This window comes from Callorhinchus milii, unplaced genomic scaffold, assembly GCF_018977255.1.
Source record: "Callorhinchus milii isolate IMCB2004 unplaced genomic scaffold, IMCB_Cmil_1.0 Scaffold1, whole genome shotgun sequence".
NCBI lineage: Eukaryota > Metazoa > Chordata > Chondrichthyes > Chimaeriformes > Callorhinchidae > Callorhinchus > Callorhinchus milii.
Window position 1 is genome coordinate 8,285,034 of NW_024704742.1, and position 24,708 is coordinate 8,309,741.

Consider the following 24,708-nt stretch of genomic DNA (forward strand, 5'->3'; position numbering starts at 1 on the left):
AGGATCACAAGTATTTTGGCTCTGGTCTACATATAATCAGACAAATGTGGACAATAACTAATTTCTACATCTTACTCACCCTTGGATTTCAGCCATGATGCAGCCTGCTTTCCTGTCTGCACAAACACAGAGGGGAGCTGGGGAGTCGTGGCCCATTCCTAAATTGTGTCCAATTTCATGGGCTAAATTAGAAGCAATCCCTAAACTGTCAGCTGTATTGTCCTAGAAAAAGAAAGTCATTTAGGGAGAAACAATCAAGAAGATAATAATTATAACAATGATAATTCTTGCATTTGATATAGCGCCTTATCATGTCTTCTAGACATCTCAAAACGCTTCACAAAATATACCGTAAAGTGAATTGACTGTATATTTTTTGAGCGATGGGCCAATTAACTAACAACTGGGTTCCCACTTACTGCTAGGTAAACAGAGGCGTGTGGAGTAAGGAAACATGCCTAACATTTTACCCTGCCTGCGAATCAAACCCAGGCCCTTTTGCTTGTGATGCGAGCGCTCTGACCACTAAGCTACAGCCATATGCACAATGCTATCCACACATAAGATGGTTAGTTCTAGGAATATGCACGCAATGTGCAAATAGGTCACTTCTTTAAAGAGTACAACACGTACAAACAATGTGACGCTCACCAAAGCAATACCTCCCGAGTAATCCGACGAGCACATGGAGCTGAACTGAGCTGGTTGTTCTGTGACATTTCCATATGTATTTCCCCTATGAAACAAACACAATTCACACAATAACACAATAACGATGTCAGAGAGCGAGCGGGCTGGGGCTGGGAGCGAGTGGGCCGGGGCCGGGAGCGAGCGGGCCGGGGCCGGGAGCGAGGGTGCGGGCTGGGGCCGGGAGCGAGGGTGCGGGCTGGGGCCGGGAGCGAGGGTGCGGGCTGGGGCCGGGAGCGAGGGCGGGCTGGGGCCGGGAGCGAGCGAGCGGGCTGGGGCCGGGAGCGAGCGAGCGGGCTGGGGCCGGGAGCGAGCGAGCGGGCTGGGGCCGGGAGCGAGCGAGCGGGCTGGGGCCGGAGCGAGCGAGCGGGCTGGGGCCGGGAGCGGCGGGCGGGGGAGGAGCGGAGCGGGGGCAGGGAGCGAGCGAGCGGGCAGGGAGCGAGCGAGCGGGCAGGGAGCGAGCGAGCGGGCAGGGAGCGAGCGAGCGGGCAGGGAGCGAGCGAGCGAGCGGGCTGGGGCCGGGAGCGAGCGAGCGGGCTGGGGCCGGGAGCGAGCGAGCGGGCTGGGGCCGGGAGCGAGCGAGCGGGCCGGGAGCGAGCGAGCGGGCAGGGGCAGGGAGCGAGCGGGCAGGGGCAGGGAGCGAGCGGGCGGGCAGGGAGCGAGCGGGCAGGGAGCGAGCGAGCGGGCAGGGAGCGAGCGAGCGGGCAGGGAGCGAGCGGGCAGGGGCAGGGAGCGAGCGGGCAGGGGCAGGGAGCGAGCGGGCAGGGGCAGGGAGCGAGCGGGCGGGGCGGAGCGAGCGGGGCTGGGGCCGGGAGCGAGCGAGCGGGCTGGGGCCGGGAGCGAGCGAGCGGGCTGGGGCCGGGAGCGAGCGAGCGGGCTGGGGCCGGGAGCGAGCGAGCGGGCTGGGGCCGGGAGCGAGCGAGCGGGCTGGGGCCGGGAGCGAGCGAGCGGGCTGGGGCGGGAGCGAGCGAGCGGGCTGGGGCCGGGAGCGAGCGAGCGGGCTGGGGCCGGGAGCGAGCGAGCGGGCTGGGGCCGGGAGCGAGCGAGCGGGCTGGGGCCGGGAGCGAGCGAGCGGGCTGGGGCCGGGAGCGAGCGAGCGGGCTGGGGCCGGGAGCGAGCGAGCGGGCTGGGGCCGGGAGCGAGCGAGCGGGCTGGGGCCGGGAGCGAGCGAGCGGGCTGGGGCCGGGAGCGAGCGAGCGGGCTGGGGCCGGGAGCGAGCGAGCGGGCTGGGGCCGGGAGCGAGCGAGCGGGCTGGGGCCGGGAGCGAGCGAGCGGGCTGGGGCCGGGGAGCGAGCGAGCGGGCTGGGGCCGGGAGCGAGCGAGCTAGGGCTGGGACTGGGCTGGGGCCGGGAGCGAGCGAGCGGGCTGGGGCCGGGAGCGAGCGAGCGGGCTGGGGCCGGGAGCGAGCGAGCGGGCTGGGGCCGGGACGCGAGCGAGCGGGCTGGGGCCGGGAGCGAGCGAGCGGGTGGGGCCGGGAGCGAGCGAGCGGCTGGGCCGGGAGCGAGCGAGCGGGCTGGGGCAGGGAGCGAGCGAGCGGGCTGGGGCAGGGAGCGAGCGGGGCTGGGGCAGGGAGCGAGCGAGCGGGCTGGGGCAGGGAGCGAGCGAGCGGGCTGGGGCCGGGAGCGAGCGAGCGGGCTGGGGCCGGAGCGAGCGCCCTGGGGCAGGGAGCGAGCGCCCTGGGGCAGGGAGCGAGCGCCCTGGGGCAGGGAGCGAGCGCCCTGGGGCAGGGAGCGAGCGGGCTGGGGCAGCGAGCGCGCTGGGACAGGGAGTGAGCGGGCTGGGGCAGCGAGCGCGCTGTGACAGGGAGTGAGCGGGCTGGGGCTGGGACTGGGAGCGGGCTGGGGGTGGGAGCGAGCGCGCTGGGGGTGGGAGCGGGCTGAGGCTGGGGGTGGGAGCGAGCGCGCTGGGGGTGGGAGCGAGCGCGCTGGGATGGGGAGCGAGCGGGCTGGGACGGGGAGCGAGCGGGCTGGGACGGGGAGCGAGAGGGCTGGGACGGGGAGCGAGCGGGTGGGGACGGGGAGCGAGAGGGCTGGGACGGGGAGCGAGCGGGCAGGGACGGGGAGCGAGCGCGCTGGGAAGGGGAGCGAGCGGGCTGGGACGGGGAGCGAGAGGGCTGGGACGGGGAGCGAGCGGGCGGGGACGGGGAGCGAGAGCGCTGGGACGGGGAGCGAGCGGGCTGGGACGGGGAGTGGAGCGCTGGGACGGGGAGTGGAGCGCTGGGACGGGGAGTGAGAGCGCTGGGACGGGGAGTGAGCTTGCTGGGGCTGGGGCTGGGAATGAGAGGGCTGGGCTGGGAGAGGGAGTGAGTGTGCTGAGACGGGGAGAGAAACACGGATTGGGAGAGATGTCCTTACATGACTAGCTGAGCATTGTCGTTGTACAGTCTGGGCAGAAGGTTGAACTTTCTCCACTGGAGGAAGCGTTTGAGTATTCCCAGAGCGTTTGTATCAACAGGGATCTGATCTACTGTCCAAACCTCTACTCCAATCAGTGCGATTCGGATGGATAGCGGTCTGTAAAACTAGTGAGTCAAGTCACGCTCTACGTCAGGTTGAATGAAGGCAGTTTGGAAGAATACAATCTTAGCCCTGATCACCTCCACCATCTTATACAAAGACACATCCACCCCTCACTCCACAATTGAACAGAATCCAGCCTGTCCTCTCGGTGTCACACACACACTCAGCCTCTCGGTGTCACACACACAGCTTCTCACTCACACACACACAGCCTCTCACTGTCACACACACACACAGCCTCTCAGTGTCACACACACACTCAGCCTCTCGGTGTCACATACAAACATAACCTCTCAGTGTCACACACACACCATCTCACTGTAACATGCACACACCACCATCTCACTGTTACATGTATAATTACACACACAGTCTCCATATGCACACACACACACACATATATATATATAAATAAATGACTTGGACGAAGGAATAGTCAACAACAACAAAATTACATTTATATAGCACCTTTCATGTCGGGAGGATGTCCCAAGGTGTTGAAAATAGTTTTATATTGAAATTTGCAGATGACATAAAGTTAGGAGGCACAGTAAATTGTGTAGATGGGAGCAGGAGGATACAGGGACTTAAGATAGATTGTGAGTGAGCAAAACCATGGCAGATTGAATTCAGTGTGAGGTCATCCCTATGGATCCAAAAATAGGAAAACAGATTATTTTCTAAATGGTGAAAAACTGAGAAACTAAGAACTGTGGAGGAGCAAAGGGATTTGGGTGTCCACGTACACACATCACTAAATACAAGCTCACAGGTACAAACAATTATCTAAAAGGCTAATGGGAAGTTGGCCTTTATTTCAAGGGGCCTGGAATATAAAGGAGAGAAAATGATGTTTCAACTATACAGGGCCCCATTTGGAGTACAGCGTTCAGTTTTGGGCACCGCACCTCAGGAAGGATAAATTGGCTCTGGAGGGGGTGCAGAACAGATTCACCAGAATGATACCAGGGCTTAAAGGGTTAAATTATGAGGACAGGTTCCATAAACTTGGTCTGTGTCCCCTTGAGTTTCGAAGGTTGAGGTGTGATCTGATTTGAGAAGTTTAAAATAATAAAGGGATTTGATAGGGTAGATACAGAAACTATTTCTCTGGTAGGGAATCCAGAACAAGGGGCCAGCCTTTTAAAATTAGTGTTAGGCCATTTAGGAGTGAAATTAGGAGGCAGTTTTTCACCCAAAGGGAAGTGGAAATCTGGAACTGTCTCCCCTGTGTGGAGAGAGGCTGTGAATGCTGGATCCATTCACATTGTCCAGACTGAGGTGGATAGATATTTATTAGGTCAGGCAGGTAATTGGACTTGAGGTGCAGATCAGCCTTGATGGTGAAACAGACTTGAGGGGCTCAATGGCCTACAACAACCACAACAAACCTACTCCTGTTTCTATGTCTCACTGTTACATGCACACACACACACACACACACAGTCTCACTGTTATACACACATATTCCCTGGGGAATGAAATGGGGCAAGTGGAGCAGGTTTCAGTAGGAGAGCATCTGGACAACAGTGATCACAACATCATCAGGTTTAGTGTAAAAAAAGGTTAAGTCAAAGGTAGGGTGGGTCCAATTAGGGATCAAAGAGGAAATCTTCTTATGGAGGCAGAGGGCATGGCTGACATACTGAATGAGTTCTTTGCATCTATCTTCACAAAAGAAGAGGATGCAGCCAATACCACGGTATTGGAGGAGAGGATAGAGAAATTGGATAAGATAAGAATAAACCGAGAGGAGGTATTAAAAAAGGTTGATAGTACTCAAGATAGATAAGTCACCTAGTCGGTTGGGATGGAAGTAAGGGTAGAAATAATAGAGGCACTGGTCACAATCATCCTTGGATATCAGGGGTGGAGCCAGGGAACTGGACGGTTGCAAATGTTACAACTCTGTACAAAAAGGGGTCAGAAGGATAAACCCGGGAACTACAGGCGGGTAGTCAGTAGTTCCCTACTACTGACTACCCGCCTAACGTCAGTAGTGGGGAAACTTTTAGAGATTATAATCCGGGACAAAATAAATTTTTACTCATAAAATATGGGTTAATAAAGGACATGCAACATGGATTTGCTAAAGGCAAATCACGTCTAACAAATCAGATAGAGCTTTTTGATGAAGTAACGGAGATGGTGGATGAAGGTAATGCAGTTGATATAGTTTATAAGTATTTTCAAAAGGCGTTTGATAAAGTGCCACATAAGAGACTTGAAAGCAAAATAGAGGCCCACGGTATTAAAGGGACAGTAGCAGCGGATACAGAACTGGTTGGGAGACAGAAAGCAGAGAGTGGTGGTGAACAGTTGTTTTTCTGACTGGAGGGAAGTGTGCAGTGGTGTCTCCCAGGGGTCGGTATTCGGACCACTGCTGTTTTTGATCTAAATAAATGACCTGGACTTGGGTATAGGGAGATCAATATCCAAGTTTACAGGTGATACTAAATTAGGAAAAGTAGTAAACAGTGAGGAGGATAGAGAACATAGACTGACTGGTAACATGGGCAGACACGTGGCAGATGAAGTTTAATGTGGAGAAATGCGGAGTGATGCATTTGGGGAGGAAGAATGAGGAGAGGCAATATAAGCTGATGGTACAATCTTAAAGGGGGGGAAGGAACAGAGAGAACTGGGCTTTCAAATAAGCAAATCTTTGAAGGTGGCAGGACAGGTAGTTAAAGCTGTAATAAAGCATATGGGATACCAGGCTTTATAAATAGGGGCATAGAATACACAAGTCAGGAATTTATGATAAATCTTTACAAAACACTGGTTAGGGCTCAGCGAGAGACTGTGTTCAGTTCTGGGCCCCACACTTTAGGAAGGACGTTAAGGCATTGGAGAAGGTGCAAAGGAGATTTACCAGGATGGTACCAGGAATGAGGGACTTCAGTTATCAGGAGAGGATAGAGAAGCTGGGATTATTCTCCTTGGAACAAATAAGGTTAAGAAGAGACTTAATAGAAGTTTTCAGAATTATGAGGGGATTTGATTGGGTGAACAAGGAGAAACTATTTCCACTGGCGGGTGGGTTGATTTAAAATAGGTTTTAAAAGAAATGGAGGTGAGGAGAAATTTTTTCACACAGTGGTGTGTTTGGATCTGGAATGCATTGCTTGAAAGGGAGGTTGAAGCCAAATCAATAACAACGTTTATGAGAGAAATAGATAATTATTTGAGGAGGACAAGTTTGCAGGCGCACGATGGGCCAAATGGCCTCCTTCTGTGCTGAATAATTCTATGATTCACACACACACACAGTCTCAGTGTTACACAAGCACAAACACACCATCTCACGGTTGTACAGATTTTATTATTTCACATCTCTGTGTACTATTCACCACTGCTTAAAGAGAGAGCAATTTTATGGCCAAATTTGTGACGGCTGATGCCTGGGCCTGCAAAGTGGTTAAAGTCACCTAAAACCTCTCATAGCAGCTCTATCCCCATCGTAGCAGCTCTATCCCCATCTATCCAGCAATTTCAGTAAAGCTTTTCAAACTCACCAAATCTACGTAATTAGCAGCATTGACCAAGCGATTGATAACTTTTCGTTTGCTGTGAAATGCACTGCGATACTGAAATAAGGAATCACATGATATACGGCAATGTGGTCAGCAGATTACATGTTCTCCACCTCTCCTGATCCAAACCCCCAGCTCAGGTCCTGATCCCTGACTGTCCAGCGCCTTAGGATATCCCCCCTACACACACAGCACACCCCTCCCCACACACACAGCACACTCCTCCACCCCTCCCCACACACAGCACACCCCTCCCCCCACACATACACAACACACCCATCTCAATTCCACATGCACCCCTTCCAATCCAGCCCACGCAGTATAGCCCTCCCACTTATGCCCACACCACCCCTGCCCACATTGTATTTGGAAGCAGTGATAGCTTGTGCATTGTATATGGTTTATGTACCTCTGCATTGTCGGCAACTAGCACCAGCTCAATGTGCTTCACCTCTGTGCTCAGACTCCTTTTTAGCTGAAAAAAAGTGAATGACTTTAAAGCAGGTTTGGAGTAATATTCACAGGCATTACATTCACCACATCACGTATATAATGAATGGAATACAAAAGGTTCAGATGTAAAAGGCACTTTAACCAATTTCATCTTGTCCTGCCCAAACACCTATCTTAGCCTGGCTGGAAGGGGAAGAAGGAGAGCGGTATCTCAAAGCAACCTTTTAGACTTTGTTTAGTCCTGCAGTTTCGTGGTTAGCATGCTCGCCTTGCAAGTGAGAGGACCTGGGTTCGATTCCCAGGCAGGGCGAAACGTTGGGCAATACGATACAAAATTACATTTACACAGCGCCTTTCATGTTGGGAGGACGTCCTCCTGGGGTAATAATCTCCCCCCCCCCTCCCCCGCATCAAACAATAATAATTTGATCACTGAATCGACTGTTTGTGAGACACTGCTGGGTGCAATATACAGTCACTACCATTTACATATTCTGTGAAGCACCTTGTGCCGTCTCAAAGACGTGATTAGGCGCTACATCAAATGCAAGGATTATTTTATTGTTATTAGAACATGACAGCTCCTTTCTTTTCAGTGTTTTTCTTTGATTTAACGTTGTTTATGTCCTGTGCTAAATTACATATTGCTGTCACTGTCACCCGATCGATGACCTGCAACACAAAGCTCCTCAAACCTACCAATATGCTGTGTCAATCAGACATCAAACGTGATGCTTACCCGATGTGAATGCTCAATAGAGTTTTTGGCCACCTCAGGGAATGAGTGTCTGAGGCTACATCTGCGCTCTTTTGATTTGAGTTGTTCAGGTTTATACATCAGGTGGCGCCCTTGTTCATCTTCCTCGAGGTGCTCAATAACGTAACTCTGGTTTGTGAGCAGAATGAGAGCACTGACAGTGAGACAAGAAAGGCAAAGAAGGTGAAACAGATTTATTTTTGCATCTTTAAGTATATTGCAGAGGAGCCTAAAGAGGTTATAAAATTGCTATTTGATTGGAGTCAATGGTGCAGATTACATTACCCTGCGTGAAGGAAACAGAAATATTGTACAGCCTACTGCTTACAATGGTTTTTCCTCCTTGCACGGTCACTGACGGTATCTCAGAGCTCTATGCTTGGCCCCACTTTATTCTCATCTACATTCTCCCTCTTAATCTATACTAATAAAACGACAATGTCTGTCTGCGCTTCAAGAAAGATCCCCATAACCGATTGACATAGAGACATGATTTATACTCTTCAGAAAGTTCTTGATCTGGGAGTGACATGGGCATATTGTTTTTGGATATCTCCTATCATTCATGAGTTATGACCTAAAATGTATTTCAGTTTTGCGTTTTTCGCTGCAGTTACACCTGGTGGCCGCCGAATCAAAGCGGTGCTGTGGCATCGTACATCACCACGCACCACGCACCTCCGTCTGTACGCACGCGCACACTGCAGTTACGTCTTGTGGCTGCACTGGCTGAAAGTGGTACAGAGTACGCACGTAGCCAAGCGGCGGTGGGAACAAAATAAAGAGCACAAGCGAAACTAAGCTCGCGGCAACAATAAAATTACAATTATAAAAGCGCCTTTCACGTCGGGATGACATCCCAGTGATTGTAAATTATACATTATATATGCAACAGTATGCCAAAATGAGTTGCCCACTCAAAGAACAGCATGGCCAAAATTAATCCTCCCACAGGAGTCCTCCCAGCTGAGTAAAGAGTAAAGATAAAGATGAAATGTCTGTCTGTGTGTCAATCTACATTCCATATTGGATTCTTTGGTTGCAAGTGAATCTGCAATGGGTACAGCGAGACACCGGGGTTCAATTCCAGGCAAGACGAATCCTTGAGCAAGTTTCCTTACTCCACACAGAGCCTAATAATAATCCCTCCAAAACAAAACAATAATAAATTGGTCATTTTCAATCCATGACTGTTTGTGGGACACTGCTGTGCGCAATTGGCTGCTGCGTTTCGCCCACAAATATACAGGCAATTCACTTTACAGTCTATTCTGTGAAGCTCTTTGAAACGTCGAGAAGACGTGAAAAGCGCTATATCAAATCAAGTATTATTATTATATTATAGCTTGTAATATATAATCATCTTTGCATTTGATATAATGCCTTATCACATCTTCAAGATGTCTCAAAGTGCTTCACAAAATATACTGTAAAGTGAATTGACTGTATATTTTGTGGGTGAAATTCGGCAGCCAATTGCACACAGCAGTGTCCCACAAACAGTCATGGATTGAGTGACCAAATTATTATTATTTTTTGAAGGAATTATTACCCCCAGAAAGGACTCCCCTTGTTGTTCCAGGTTTACTCAGCACTAGTTGCCAAATCCAGGTCCTCATGTGAGGGGCCCTGGCAAACAGACATGCCCTCTGTGAAGCCGCTTCCAACTCCAAGTGCTTAGTGACAGATCAGTGTAGGCCAGAGTCCTCCCTCCCTGCAGCTGCTTCCCGTATTTGCCACAAATTCACCTCACTGCTTATCCTGGACTTTGTAAATGAGCTGGAGGAGATCCCCACTTACCTCCTCCCAAGGAGGATAATCACTAGTTAGCCATTTGATATCCGATAAGTACGTGTTTGAGCCCTCAGTAGGTGGATGGCAGGTATCAGGAACTCCCCACAAGCAGTCGTGGATTAAGTGAACAAATTATTATTTTTTTAAGGGGATTATTTTACCCCCGGAAAAGCGATCCACCAATCAATTAACAACTGGGTTCCTACTTACTGTTAGGTAAACAGGTGTGTGGAGTAAGGAAACTTGCCCAACGCTTCGCCCTGCCAGGAATTGAACTCAGGTCCTCTCACTTGCGAGGTGAATGCTCTAAACACTGAGCTACAGGATTCCACATTAAGATCCTCACCGTCACCTACAAATCTCTTCACATCCTCTCTGATCTCGGACATCACCCCTCTGTCCCTACACTCAGCTTGCACATGTCTGCTGCGCGACCCAACCACTCCTCACTACAATCTGTGGCCGTGCCTTCAACACTAGACTCTGGAACTCCCTGCCTCAATCTGTCGGCTTGCAAGACACCTTTTGTCTTTTGTCTCAAGATCCTCCTGTTTGGCCACCCTCTTACCCCCACCCTCCCTGCCCTCTACCCTCCCTGATCCTAACCCCCCAACTGAGGTCCAAATCCCTGAATATGCAGGGCCTTGGGGCGTCTTCCTGGGGTGTAAATATAACTTTGTATTGTATCATATCTACCTTTAAATCCCATCTGACTACCTCGTCATCCACACTAAACCTGTCCCTGTCAAGCACTCTGAGATGTTATCCTACATCTAGGTTGCTTTATAAATGCCAGTTGTTGTAGCTCCTCCACTGTAGCTGTCTCCTTGGGGAGAGGTAACAGGTGGGGTGAATCAAGCTGGACAAATGACATAAAGCTTGCCAAACAGTGCTATCAATGGCAAGCTATGTGGTTTTAGCTGGTTAGATTCCAGCAGTTACCCTCTGGGGTCTCCAAGTCTTGGCTCTTGTCAACCTGCGCCTAATAGTCTCCAGAATTAGTTAAACAGGATGCGTAGCTCCAGGGGGAGAGAGTGAACATTATAATAACCATAATAATAAGCCTTGCGCTTGAGACGCCTCAAAGCACTTCACAGAATATACTGCAAAATTAATTCAATGTATATATTATATGGAGGAAACGTAAACGCAAAGCAGTGTCTCACAAACAGTGCTGGATTGTCCGACCAAACAAAAGCTCCAAATCCTAATCCTGTCCTCTTTCCTGAATGTGTCTGATCTGATCTGTGGAGGTCTGTACCCTCAGAAATGCGACCCGTCAATCGACTAACAACCGGGTTCCTAATTACAACTAGGTGAACAGAGCTGTGTGGCATAAGGAAACTTGCCTAACATTTCGCCCTGCTCAGGTATCGAACTCGGGTCCTCTCGTTTGCAAGCGAGGATTCTAACCCGGTTCAAATCCAACTTAACTGTCCATTGGCAGATCTGGCTGAACCTTATTAAATCTTACAGCTCCACCATCGCCTCCGCTAAATCATTATTCTACTCCAAGACAATCTTGGAGGCCAAGGACAACCCAGGCTACTCTTCTCCATCGCCATCTGGCTCCTCCGCCCACCGTCCGACACCTCACCTCCAATGCCAACTGCGAGGAGATGCTGGACTTGCTCAAAACCAAAGTTGAGGGGATCTGCTTAGCTGCCTCTGCCCTTCCGTCTGCTACCCGCTCCCCATCTCCCCCTCACAACCTGGCCCCTATCCATCCCTCCCTCCGCATCTTCGAACCTGTCTCCCACTCCTCTCTCATCACCATTATAACTCGCATGAAACCGACCACCTGCTCCCTCAACCCCATCCCTACCCCTCTCCTTACTTCCCAGCTCCACCTCCTTGCCTCTCTACTCACAGACATCATAAACCTCTCCCTATCCACTGGCACCATTCCACCCATCTAAAAACGTCCGTCATCATTTCTATTCTAAACTACCACCCCATCTCCAACCTCTCTTTCCAAGGTCCTGGAACGAGTCATTGCCTCCCAGCTTTGCTCCTTCCTCTCAGATCGTACCTCACATCGTCTCCACTTCATCTCCACAAATGGCTTCTCCTCTAGCACACGTACCATCTCATGCGGTGTTCCTCAGGGCTCTGTCCTTCGTCCCCTCCTCTTCAATATCCATATGCTCCATCTTGTGACATCATCCGCAGACATGGGGTCAATATCCACATGTATGCAGATGACACCCAACTCTATCTCTCTGCCGCCACCTTTGACTCCAGGACCACTGCTGTCCTGACAGAATGTCTATCAGACTTCAAGTGCTGGATAGAGCTAACTTTCTTCAGTTGAACGTCACCAAGACTGAAGCCCTAATGACTGGCTCCTATCAGAGCCTACAACAACAACAACTTGGATTTATATAACACCCTCCATGCCAGATGGCATCTCAAAGCGCTTCACAATAACGGATCCCAGGGCAGAGCCAGGGGGAGGGGGAATAGGGTGACCAAAAGCGCGGTCGAAAAGAAAGGTCTTTAGCCGAGACCTGAAAGTAGGAAAAGAGGGGACGAGGCGAAGGGAGAGAGGAAGGGAGTTCCAGAGCCTCGGGGTGTAGTGGCTAAAGGCACGGCCGCCGACGTTGCGACGGTGGAGCGGAGGATTCGGGGGACAAGGAGGAGGCCAGACCCGGTGGAGCGAAGGCAACGGTTGTGAGGAGAGAGGAGGTCAGAGAGGTGCAGAGGAGTAGAGGGATTTGAAGAGTGAGGATCTTGAAATCGATCCACTCTGGGACAGGCAGCCAGTGCAGTCTGGCAAGGACTGGGGTAATCAGGGAGCGGAGTTTAGTTCCGGTAAGAATGCGGGCGGCAGAATTCTGGATAACCTGGATTTTATGGATGGTAGTGGAGGGGAGACCGGCGAGGAGGGCATTTGAATAGTCCAGCCGAGAGATGACAAAGGCATGGACCAGGGTTTCGACGTTATTTGGGGTGAGATATTGGCAGAGACGGGCGATGCGTCGGAGGTGGAAGAAAACGGTGCTGGTGAGAGACCGGATGTGGGGGAGAAAGGATAATTGGGGGTCGAACCTGACGCCTAGGTTGTGTACAGGTTCGGAGAGTTTTAGGGGCAGGTCGGGTAGGTGGAGGAGATGAGAACTGTGCGATTGAAGACGTTGATGACAGCCAAAAAGTACGACTTTGTCTTATCAATATTTAGCTGAAGAAACCTCAGGCACTGACAGTATCACCATCCAAGGATGCACACTTCATCTTATTGAGTCAGTCCGGAACCTTGGCATCTTGTTTGAGGCTCAACTATCCTTTCTACCCCACAACTGTGCCATGTCCTGCTCTGCCTTCCCCTACCTCCACAACATCACCCGGCTCCGCCAGACTCACACTGTAGGCCACCGAAACCCTCATACTCGCATTCATAACATCGAGGCTCCACTCCATAGGCTGCAGATCATCAAGAACTCTGCAGACCGTGTCCTTTCCTGCACCAGGCTCCATGACCCCATCACTCCCATCCTCGCCCGACTCCACTGGCTTCCCATCACACAAAGGATTCAGTTCAAGATCTTGGTCGTCACCTTCAAAGGCCTCCATGGCTACCTCTGTGACCTCCTTATCCCTTACCAACCTGCCTGCTTCACTCCCCTGCCTCGCCCGTCCCACCAATGGTGGACGGGCCTTCAGCCACTCTCATCCCACCCTCTGGAACTCCATCCTGCAGTCCCTCCGCCTCACCCCGTCCCTTGTCTCCTTCAAGAGCCATTCAACACTCTCCTCTTCGACCGTGCCTTCGATCACCATCCTGCCAACCGTGCCCTCCACCCTCTCTGATCCCAACCCCCATCTTGGATCTGAAACACCCAAGTCCAGCTCCCTGGGAGACCTGTAGCCAAAGCTATTGCTGCAGGATATTGCAATGCACATATTGGGTACCACATTCACCTACAAAATACACAGTAACTCCACTTTATAGCCTGTGAATGACTTTGCAAAGTCCTCCCGACATGAAAGGCACTATGTCAACTGTAAGGATTATATTACCCTTCTCCTCCTCTGCGTGAACATCTTGCTGCATGCATGTTAAAAACACAAAAATATAATCCTTGCATATAGTGCCTTATCATGTCTTTGAGACAACAACAGCAACAACAAAATTATATTTGTGTAGCACCTTTCACGAGACATCTCAAAGCGCTTCACAGAATATATTGAAAGTCAATTCAATGTATATTTTGAAACATGGGAGCCAATTGCGCATAGCAATGCCTCACAAACAGTCATGGATTGTGTGACCAAACACAAGAAAGGTTATAATAATAATCCTTGCATTTGATATAGCGCTTTTCACGTCTTCTAGACGTCTCAAAGCGCTTCACAGAATACACTGTAAAGTGAATTGGCAGTATCTTTGTATATATACGTTTTAAAACAAATGCAGCAGAATACAATTGGTGTGTGCACACATCTTACCTGAGTCCTACACATGTACTTGCAGCAACCCGGGATCCAAGAATTCCTCTTACTGTTCCTTCGTAGTAACAATTACTCTACAGAAAGAGTGTTCAAAACATTTTAATAATCTGCATACTTGGAGCAGTGATGGCTGCTAAGACCAGATCTGGACATCTACCTTACAGTAGGAACAAATATATTTCCACTATTTCCTTATCTGCTGTGAACTTAATGCTCCTATCCTGACTTTAACCATCCTTTTATTGCTAACATGCCGATAGAACATCTTGCTTTCTCTTTTTATATTTTTATTATGCTCTCCTCGTGGTCCTATTTGCCTTGCTAATCGTCTTTTTAACTTCTTTCCCAAATTTGCTGTATTCACTCCTGCTTTCCTCTCCGTCGATTTCAAGTTCCTCTCACTCGTTTTCAAACCCCTTCATGCTCTTGCACCTCCCTATCTATACAATCTGCTTACTCCCAGCCCACCTGCTACCTCCCTCAGCTGGCTCCGGCATCCTGTTTGTCCTCGTGCCCTCCATTCCGCCACTCTGGAATTCTCTCCCTCAATCACTCAGCTTTGTCCCCTCCTTCCCCACCTTCAAATCCCATCTAAAGACCTTCCTTTTATATTGTGCATACGGTTAACTCCCCCCTCCCTTTCCTCCTGGCTCAGTATTAGACTCCGCCACTTTCGAGCACTCCAGGACACTACCCCGTGTGAAGGCACAATTTAAATGGAAGTTGTTGCTGTTATCTATACTGTACTTTTCAAGTGCCTTTTCGCTTAACTGCAGTTTTGTCGTCACTGCCCATCCCATTGCTGGTTAATATATCCCTCCAGGTCTTACCTGTACCACTGCAACCTCCTCAAACCCTACCAACATGGCCCCTTCCTCCGCCCAGCGGGCACTGGCCTGCTTCACATTCCTCGGTCCACTCGCCCTAATGTCAGCAGTCGAACTTTGAGGTATCCTTACCCCCCAGCTCCAACTCTTGCCCCCCTACTCACAGACATCATAAACGTCTCCCTGTCCATTGGCACCAGTCCCACTGCTCTAAAAACGTGTCATCACTCCTTGCCTTAAAAAACTCTCCCTGGACCCATCCCTGCTCTCAAACTACTGCCCCATCTCCAACCTCCCTTTCCTATTCAACGTCTTGGAACAAGTTGTTGCTTCGCTCCTTCCTCTCCCACCATTCCCTTCACGAACCCTTCCAATCGGGTTTCCGTGATACCCACAGCACAGAAACAGTCTGGACAAAGTAACAAATGACATTCTGTCCATCTGCGACCAGGACTCCCTCTGCCTCCCGTCAGCTCCTTCACAGCTCAGGCACTGACAGCATCACCATCCAAGGATGCATTCTCCAACCTTATTGAGCCAGTCTGGACTACCTTGGCATCTCGTTTGACACTCAACTATCCTTTCTACCCCACATCTGTGCCATGTCCTGCTCTGCCTTCCCCCACCTCCGCAACACTGCCCGGCTCCACCAGTGTCTCACACTGCAGCCCGCCGAGACTCTCATACACACATTCATAATATCCAGGCTCGACTACACAAACTCCCCGCTTGTCGGCCTCCCCAACTCCTCCCTCCACAGGCTGCAGATCATCCACAACCCTGCATCCCGTGTCCTCTCCCGCTCCAGGTTCCGTGACCCTATTACCCCCATCCTCACCCGACTCCACTGGCTTCCCATCACACAAAGGATACAGGTCAAGATCCTGGTCCTCACCCATGGCCTTGTTTCCCCCTACCTCTGTGACCTCCTAACCCCTTACCAACCTGCCTGCCCTCTGGATCTCCATCCCAAAGTCCCCTCCCTTGCCTCCTTCAAGATCTGTCCTAAGACCCTCCTCTTCGACCGTGCCTTCGGTCACCCTCCTTCTCCCGCTGCCCTCCACCCTCCCAGATCCCGATGCCCAGCTCAGGTCCAAAACACTGACTGTCCAGCGCGTGGGACGTCCTCCCGACGTTTTGTTGTATCCATCCCCACTCTGGAAATCGATCCCAAGAGCCTTCAGCTCGACCCTACGCTTCCTTCAATGTCTTCCTCAAGATCTTCCTCTTTGACTGCCCTTGGCTGTCGAGCGCTTTGGGATGTCCTCCTGACATGAAAGCTTCTATGTAAATGTAAGTTTGTATTGTATAGTCTGCAGCTTGAGAAGGAACGCTGGCAGGCAGAGTAGTATATGACAAGCCTGGATGTTGTGAACGTGGGGATAAGGATCTCGGCAACCTGGGGGTAGAGGCCGTGGTGGGGACAGGCAATGTTTCATAGGTGAGGCAAAGCTGAGTGGGTAAAAGCATGGGGATATGAAGGGCAGCTCGGAGTCAAATAAGAAACCAAGGTTCCACACTGTGTCCATGATGAAGGGAGACGGTTGAGTAAAACGTGAAGTGCTTAATAATAATAACAACAATCCTTGCATTAGATTTAGCACGTTATCAAGTCGATGAAATGTCTCAAAGTGCTTCATAGAATATACTGGGTATTTTGTGGGTGAAACACAGCAGCCAATTAAACAAGCGGAAGGAAATAGATGTAAGGGAACAGATTAATTAGGCAAGATGTTGGGATAAGGTTCTGGAAGGATGACAATAAATGGGCCAAAGAGCCGTCTTAATCCAAACCATACCTGTGACCTTGCGTTACTGGAGCTAACCAAGAGTTACTTTACCTTTATGCTCGAAAAAAAGTCACGACACCAAGTAATTTATCAGTAAATATTACTTTACCTGTCCACCAGGCTGCTTCCACAGTGACTTGTAATTGAGGTGTCAATGGGCATGTGGCAACGCTTCATAATAATAATAATCCTTGCATTTGATAAAGCGCCTTATCATGTATTTCATACCATAAAACCATAGAATTATACAGCACAGAAGAAGGCCATTCGGCCCATCGTCTGTGCCGGCTCTTTGAAATGAGCTATCCAAATCAATCCCACTCCCCGCTCTCTCGCCATAGCCCTGCAAACTTGTTCTCCCCAAATAATTATCTATTTTTCTCTTCAAAATTTTATCTAATCGGCTTCCACCACCCTTTCAAGTAATGCATTCCAGATCCGAACAACTCGCTGAATGAAAAGATTTTTCCTCACCTCCCGTTTTTTTTAAAACAACAATTTTAAATCGGTGTCCTCGGGTTACTGACACACCTGCCAGTGGAAATAATTTCTCCTTGTTCACCCTATCGAATTCCTTCATAATTTTGAAAACTTCTATTAAGGAGAATAATCCTAGCTTCTCTCACCTCTCCTGATAACTGAAGTCCCTCATTCCTGGTACCTTACTGGCAAATCTTCTTTGCACCTTCTTCAATGCCTTGACATCCTTCCTAATTGTGGTGCCCAGAACTGAACACAGTCTCTAGCTGAGGCCTAACCAGTGTTTTATAAAGGTTCATCATAACTTCTTGACCTCTGTATTCTATGCCCTTATTTATAAAGCCTAGTATCCCAAATGCTTTTTTTTAAAAACAGCTTTATCTACCTATCCTGCCACCTTCAAAGATTTACTTATGTGAACCCCCAGGTCTCTCTGTTTCTTCACCCCTTTTAAGATTGTACCATCAAAACGCTTCACAGAATACACTGCAAAATGAATTGACTGTATATATTTTGTGGGCGAAATGCGGCAACCAATTGCGCAGAAACAGTCGTGGAATGAGTATCTAAATTCTTCTTCTTTTAAAATGTATTTATTTATTACATCCCCCCCAGGAAAGCAATCTGCCAATCAACTATTTGTTGCTAGGTAAACAGAGGCACGTGGAGTAAGGAAACTTGCCTAAGGTTTTAGCCTGCCCAGGAATCAAACCCATATATTTGCACTCTCCACCTCCGAGCCAGTACGGAACCTTGGTGTTCTGCTCCACTCACAACTATCCTTTAAACCCTGCCATAATCTGTTCTGCCTTCCCCTGGTCTGCAACAATGCCCAGCTCCGCCACTGTCTCTCATCTCAGGATGCCGAGACCCTCATTCTAACTCCCTGCTCGACGGATATCCCAACTCTTCTTTCCACAGGCTGAAGATTACTTGAAACTCTGCACCTCCAATCCTCCCCCATACCAAACTCCGTGAACTGATTATCAGCATCCTCCGCTGGCTCCCCAACCCTCAGAGGAGAGTTTAAAATCCTAATCCTCACTTTGAAAGCCCTCCACTGCCTTGTTCCTTCCTATCTCTGCGACCTATTACCACTATAACAACCTTGGTCTGCTCTCCGCTCGGCGGGCACTGGCCTGCTTCATGTCCCTTGACCTGCCCGCTCTACCATTGATGGTTGGGCCTTCAGCCTCTCTACCCCCACCCTCTGGAACTCCTTCCCACAATCACACCGCCTCGCCCCCTCTCTTGCCTCCTTCAAGACCCTCCTCTTTGATCAAGTTTTTGGCCACCTTCCAAACCCCTGCCCAGGTGCAACACCTTCACTGACCATCGCCTTGGGACGTCCTTCTGACCTGAAAGGCGCTGTGTAAATGTCACTTTGTTGTTAATTTCCAGCATCCTGGCCTGAACTGCCTTTCCTGATGATTAAAGAGCAATCGAGGCTGGAATAAAATAGTTGGTGCTTCTAGAATTGTTTTAAACTAGCACTCTCAAATCTCTCCCGAGTGTGAGCAGAGAACACAAACCACAAAAGGCTGCGTAAATCAGCATTCTGTCTCTCACCAGGTCACTGCTCTGTTCTGTCAGTAAAGTTCCATTTGAATCATAATACGACACTTGAAAGCCTTTTGATATGAGGATTCTGTAAAGTTACAGAAAAGAACAAGAATCAAATACTACCAAGGAAAGCACATTTGAATAAATCAACTCAACAATAATAATAATCTTTCCATTTGATATACTGCCTTATCACGTCCATGGGACGTCTCAAAGCGCTTCACAGAATATACTGTAAAGTGAATTTACTATGTATTGTGTAAACGAAACAACAGCAGCCAATTGCAGCATTCCACAAACAGTCATGGATTGAGTGACCAAATTTTTTTTTTTAGGGATTATTATCCATGAAAAAGCAATGCACCAATCGACTAATAAGCAGGTTCCTACTTACTGCTAGAAACACTGCGCAATGGCTGCTGCGTTTCGCCCCAAGATATAAAGTCAATTTTCTTTATACTATATTCTGTGAAGCGCTTTGAGACGTTTCAAAGATATAAGGCGCTATATCAAATGCAAGGATTATTATTATTAGTAATAGTAGTAGAGGCATGTACAGAAGACAATGGCTATTAAGCTTTACTCACTCGTTTCTTCTGAGCTCCAGGATTAGCTGCTTTTCTTCTGTTTCCACAGAAACCAGAAGCTCACCAGCACTGCCATTCTACTCAACAAAGAGGAACTTTTATTAACTGAACTGAAAAGAACAAGTTAAGCTTGGAAAGCAAGTGCAGTCAGAATACAACAACAACAAATTACATTTACACAGCATCGTTCATGGCGGGAAGACATCCCAAGGTGCTGGACAGTCAGCGATTTGGACCCAAGCTGGAGGTTGGGATCGGGGGGCTTTGGAGGGCAGGGATAGGAGGGGGGGCCGAAGGCGTGGTCCAAGTGGAGCTTCTTGAGACAGACCTTGAAGGAAGCAATGTAGGGAGCAAGGCAAAGGGACAATGGGATGGAGTTCGAACGGGTGGGGGCAGAGAAGCTGAAGGCTCGACCGCCAATGGTGGAGTGGGCCGGGCAGGAGACCTGGAGCAGGCTGGATCCTGCTGAGCGGAGAGAACAGCCAGGTTGATATGGTTTTAGCAGGTCACAGAGGTAGGAAGGAGCAAGGCCATGGAGGGCTTTGAAGGCCAGGACGATGATACAACAACAACTTGTTCTTACATAGCGCCTTTCACGCAGGGTAGTGTCTCAGAGCACTTAACAGTGGCGGAGCCTGCCAAAAATATATAACGGGTACGAAGGAAAGACAAGAACAACTTGCATTTAAATAGCACCCATCATGTGGAGTAGTGTTTTGGCGTGGTTCCCCAGACAGGGAAAGGGGATTCAAAGCTTTGTTCTATCCTAAATACGACCGAGATAAAATTTGTCATTCACTTCATAAGTGTTGTGGCACATTGCTGTCTGCACACTGGCTGCTGCGTTCGCCAAAAAATTCACGATCACTATATTTTTCTGTAAAATCTTTTGAGATGTCTTAACGTGATAAGGCAATGTATAAAAATAGAACAATAATTATTAATTGAATAATCAAGACTCTCTGCTGACTGACATGGAACATTTAGATTCTTGCCCTTACATTTGCTCACCTGTTCAAGGTCACTTCTTCACCCTCCCCCTGGCTATTTTGAGCATTTTAGGATCACCTCACTCTGGCTAGATTACAGTATACCAATGAGTTTGGGATTAGTTCAGATTTGAACTATCTTAAATAGTCAGATTAGCTAGGTTCACAGCAAGGGGGTGTGGAATAGTTGTGCACTGCCTTGGAAACTTCCTTCAGATCTTTTTAGGATTTTAACAGCATCATTAACTGCAATCTCATTCTACGGTGCACTTGTTACCTGCTGTAACAGGTGCATGCTCCACTTTTGTTTCCTGGTTATGATGGATGGGAATATGACTCCATGATACCGATGCAGTTCTCTGAGCCACTGGAAACCATCTCCTGTTTGTGTGGGAAGGAGGAAAAGGTCAATCTGAACCCACTGATTATTTTAATAATAAATAATAATAATAATCCTCGCATTTGATCCAGTGCTTTTCACGCCTTCTCGACGTCTCAAAGCGCTTCACAGAATATACTGCAAAGTGTATATTTGTGGGCAAAATGCGGCAGCCAATCGCGCACAGCGGCGTCCCACAAACAGCCGCGGACTGAGTGACCAAATAAGGGATTATTACTCCTTATTATTACTATGAACTGACTAACCACCAGGTTCCTACTTACTGTTAATGAACCAGAGATGAGAGGTGTAAGGAAACCTGCCTAACGTTTCGCACTGCGGGGGGGGGGGGGAGAGTGAGGGGACTCCAGGATGGCGGTCTGTTGAATCATAGAGAATAAGGCAGTTCAGCCCCTCGGTCCTGTCCTGTAAAGACATCGCCCTGAAGACAGATGTCTATCAAATATCTGACTGAAGAGTCTGGGCCTGTGAACACACCTCATACAGAGACCCTTCTCCCCCACACAGTGTGGGCTGTGGGGGGGGGGGCACAGGGGCTGGTGTTGGTGGCGGTGGTCCAGGTGAGGTCCGGCCCATGGGGTTGAAGCGCCCGTCACGTGTCACGGCGTCGGCTGTGCGCGGCTGATTACCCGCTGAGAGCCGGTGGCGGGTGGAATGGCCGCTGTCTGTCTCCAAAACCGGATGGACGACGGCGGTGGGGGAAGGCCAAAGGGCGCCGCCCAAACCCGCCCCCGGAGCCCTGACCCCCGGCCACACAACGGCGACAAAAACTAACACGCCATAAGCCAACATGGCGGCGCCTCAGCCTCAGCCCCAACTGTCATCGCGCCTCGTGCCAGAGCCTCCCCCACCCACACAGACCTACCGCGCGTGCGCAGTCCCTCCCCCACATCGCGCGCGCGCGCAGTTCCCCCCACACGCACACACGCCGCGCGTGCGCAGTTCCCTCCCCACCCACACAGCGCGTGCGCAGTTCCCTCCCTCCCCCTCACCCACACACAGTCCGGCGGCCTGAGCCGCTGTCCTCCCTCTCGCCGATCCCCTCCCACTCCCTGAGCCCCTCTCCCTCTCCCTCTCCCACAGCAACAACACAATTACACGTGTAAAGCGTCTTTCACGTTGTGAGGACGTCCCACGGCGCTGGACAGACAGAGCTTCGGACCCGAGCTGAGGGTCGGGGTGTGAGGGAGGGAAGGCACAGTCAGGTGGGTCTTTTGTTGGGGCTCGAAGGAGACACATCTAATAATAATCCCTCCAAAACCCAAAACAATAATAAATTGGTCATTTTCAATCTACGACTGTTTGTGGGACATTGCTGTGCGCAATTGGCTGCCGCGTTCACCCACAAATATACAGTCAATTCACTTTACAGTGTGTTCTGTGAAGCGCTTTGGGACATCCTCTCGACGTGAAAAGCGCTTTATCAAATGCAAGGATTATTATTATTATTAAGGGGTGGGGACGAGGCGGAGGCACTGCAGGATGGAGTTCCAGAGGGTGGGGGCAGAGTGGCTGACGGCCCGCCCGCCAGTGGTGGGGGTCGAGGCGGGGCCAGAGCCCACTGAGCGGAGAGGTTGGTTGGGGGTTAGGAGGTCGGAGAGGTAGGGGGGAGCAAGATCATGGAGGGCTTTGAAGGTGAGGACCAGGATCTTGAACTGTATCCTCTGTGTGATGGGAAGCCGGTGGAGTCGGGTGAGGATGGGGGGTCATAGGGTCCCGGAGTCTGGTGCGGGAGAGGACACGGGCTGCAGAGCTCTGGATGATCTGTAGGGCTGTGGAGGGAGGAGTTGGGAAGCCGACAAGCAGTGAGTTTGCATAGTCGAGCCTCGATGTTATGAATATATGAGGGTCTCGGCAGCCTACGGTGTGAGACAGAGGTGGAGCCAGGCGATGTTGCGGAGATGGGGGAAGGCAGAATAGCTCTAATCCTAACCCTAACCCTAATTGGCACGGATGTGGGGAATAAAGGACAGTTGAGGGTCAAACAAGACCCCAAGGTTCCGGACTGGTTTAGCAGGGTGGAGTGTGCAACCATTGATGGTGATGTGGTCGGTGCCTGAGGTGAGGAGGCGCTGACGGGAGCCAATCAGCAGGGCTTCGGTCTTACTGATGTTCAACTGAAGAATGTTAGCTCTCATCTAGGACTTGAGTTCTGACAGACATTCTGTCAGGATAGCAGTGGTCCTGGAGTCAAGGGTGGTGGCAGAGAGGTACAGTTGGGTGTCATTCACATACATGTGGAAGTTGACCCTATGTCTGCGAATGATGTCACCATGATGGAGCATAGAGATATTGAAGAGGAGGGGACCAAGGACAGAGCCCTGAAGAAAGCCGCACAAGACGGTGCATGGACTAGAGGAGAAGCCATTTGTGGAGATGAAGTGGAAGCGATGTGAGAGGTACGATCTGAACCAGTCAAGAGCCGTGAAGTTTGAAGTGAGAGGAGAGGCAGTGGATGAGGATAGAGTGGTCGACGGTGTCGAAAGCAGCAGAGAGGTCAACATGGATAAAATATCATTTGTCACTTTGATCAAAGCTATTTCTGTGCTGTGGGAGCCATGGAAACCCAATTGACGGGGTTTGTGAAGGGAGTGGCGGGAGAGGAAGCAACGACTTGTTCCAAGACCTTGGTAACAAAACAATTCTGATTACCCACGTCTCCTCTCATTTGCCCATTCTCCCCTCCCCCACCACCTCGGGAACCCCCACCTTCCTTCCCCCACGCTACCCCTTGATTAGCCCCCTCTCCCCTCATTTGCCCTGGACTGCCCTAATCTCTCACGTTGTCTGAGATGATGAGGATGTGAAGTTTGGTGCTGGCAGACCAGTGAGGAGTGCATTGGGGCAGGAAGTAATGAAAGCATGGAAGAGTGTTTCGGCTGCATCAAAGGTAAGGTATGATGGGGGCTGGCAATGTGATGAAGGTGGAGATAAGTGGTCCTGGTCAGGGTCCAGATGTGGGGAAGTAGGACAGCAGTGGGTCGAACCTGATGCCTAGGTTACACACAAATTCAGTAAGTGTGAGGGAAGCTACTAGGAGATTCATAGAATCATAGAATTATACTGCACAGAAGGAGGCCATTCGGCCACTCGTGTCTTTGAAAAGAGCTTCCAAATCAATCCCACTCCCCCGCGCTCTCCCCATAGACCTGCAAACTTGTCCTCCCCAAATAATTATCTACTTCTCTCTTAAAAGTGTTATCCCAATCGGCTTCCACCACCCTTTCCAGCAAAGCATTCCAGATCCGAACACATCACTGTGTGAAAAAATTTCGCCTCACTTCCGTTTCTTTTAACAACTATTTTAAATCCATGTCCTCGGGTTACCGATGCAGCCACCAATGGAAATAGTTTCTCCTTGCTCACCCCATCAAATCCCCTCATAATTTTGAAAACTTCTATTAAGTCTCCTCTTAACCTCCTCTGCTCCAAGGAGAATAATCCCAGCTTCTCCAGCCTCTCCTGATAACTGAAATCCCTCATTCCTGGTACCATCCTGGTCAATCTCCTTTACACCCTCTCCAATGTCTTGACATCCTTCCTAAAGTGTGGGGCCCAGAACTGAACACAGTCTCGAGCTGAGGCCTAACCAGTGTTTTATAAAGGTTCAACCATATCCCGTATGCTCCTTTAACAGCTTTATCTACCTGTCCTGCCACCTTCAAAGATTTACTTATATGAATCCCAGGTCTCACTGTTCCTTCCCCTTTAAGATTGTACCATCAGCTTATATTGCCTCTCCTCATTCTTCCTCCCCAAATACATCACTTTGCATTTCTCCACATTAAACTTCATCTGCAATATATCTGCCCATTTTACCAGTCTGTCTATGTCCTCTTACAGTCTGTTACTATCCTCCTCACTGTTTACTACT

The 24,708-nt window shown here is 50.0% G+C and overlaps 1 protein-coding gene across 4 annotated transcripts in view; it reads right to left on the reverse strand.

Annotated features, from left to right (window-relative positions):
• LOC103191114 (disintegrin and metalloproteinase domain-containing protein 12) overlaps positions 1 to 21,716 on the reverse strand; it is a 52,498-nt gene extending 30,782 nt beyond the window's left edge. For 2 of the 4 annotated variants that reach the window (XM_042339710.1, XM_042339705.1), the window contains exons 1-11: positions 21,464 to 21,716; positions 20,712 to 20,815; positions 19,446 to 19,522; positions 18,865 to 18,943; positions 14,196 to 14,272; positions 7,935 to 8,106; positions 7,152 to 7,217; positions 6,725 to 6,796; positions 3,042 to 3,208; positions 652 to 736; positions 80 to 222 (exon numbers count right to left, since the gene is read on the reverse strand). In XM_042339710.1, the coding sequence (XP_042195644.1) occupies positions 80 to 222; positions 652 to 736; positions 3,042 to 3,208; positions 6,725 to 6,796; positions 7,152 to 7,217; positions 7,935 to 8,106; positions 14,196 to 14,272; positions 18,865 to 18,943; positions 19,446 to 19,522; positions 20,712 to 20,815; positions 21,464 to 21,626 (1,205 nt within the window). In that variant the 5' untranslated portion in view covers positions 21,627 to 21,716. Of the gene's footprint in view, positions 1 to 79; positions 223 to 651; positions 737 to 3,041; positions 3,209 to 6,724; positions 6,797 to 7,151; positions 7,218 to 7,934; positions 8,107 to 14,195; positions 14,273 to 18,864; positions 18,944 to 19,445; positions 19,523 to 20,711; positions 20,816 to 21,311; positions 21,340 to 21,463 lie in introns of those variants that run through there. The other 2 variants (XM_042339715.1, XM_042339723.1) reach the window with 2 other exon arrangements.
• Between the last annotated feature and the right edge of the window lie 2,992 nt (positions 21,717 to 24,708).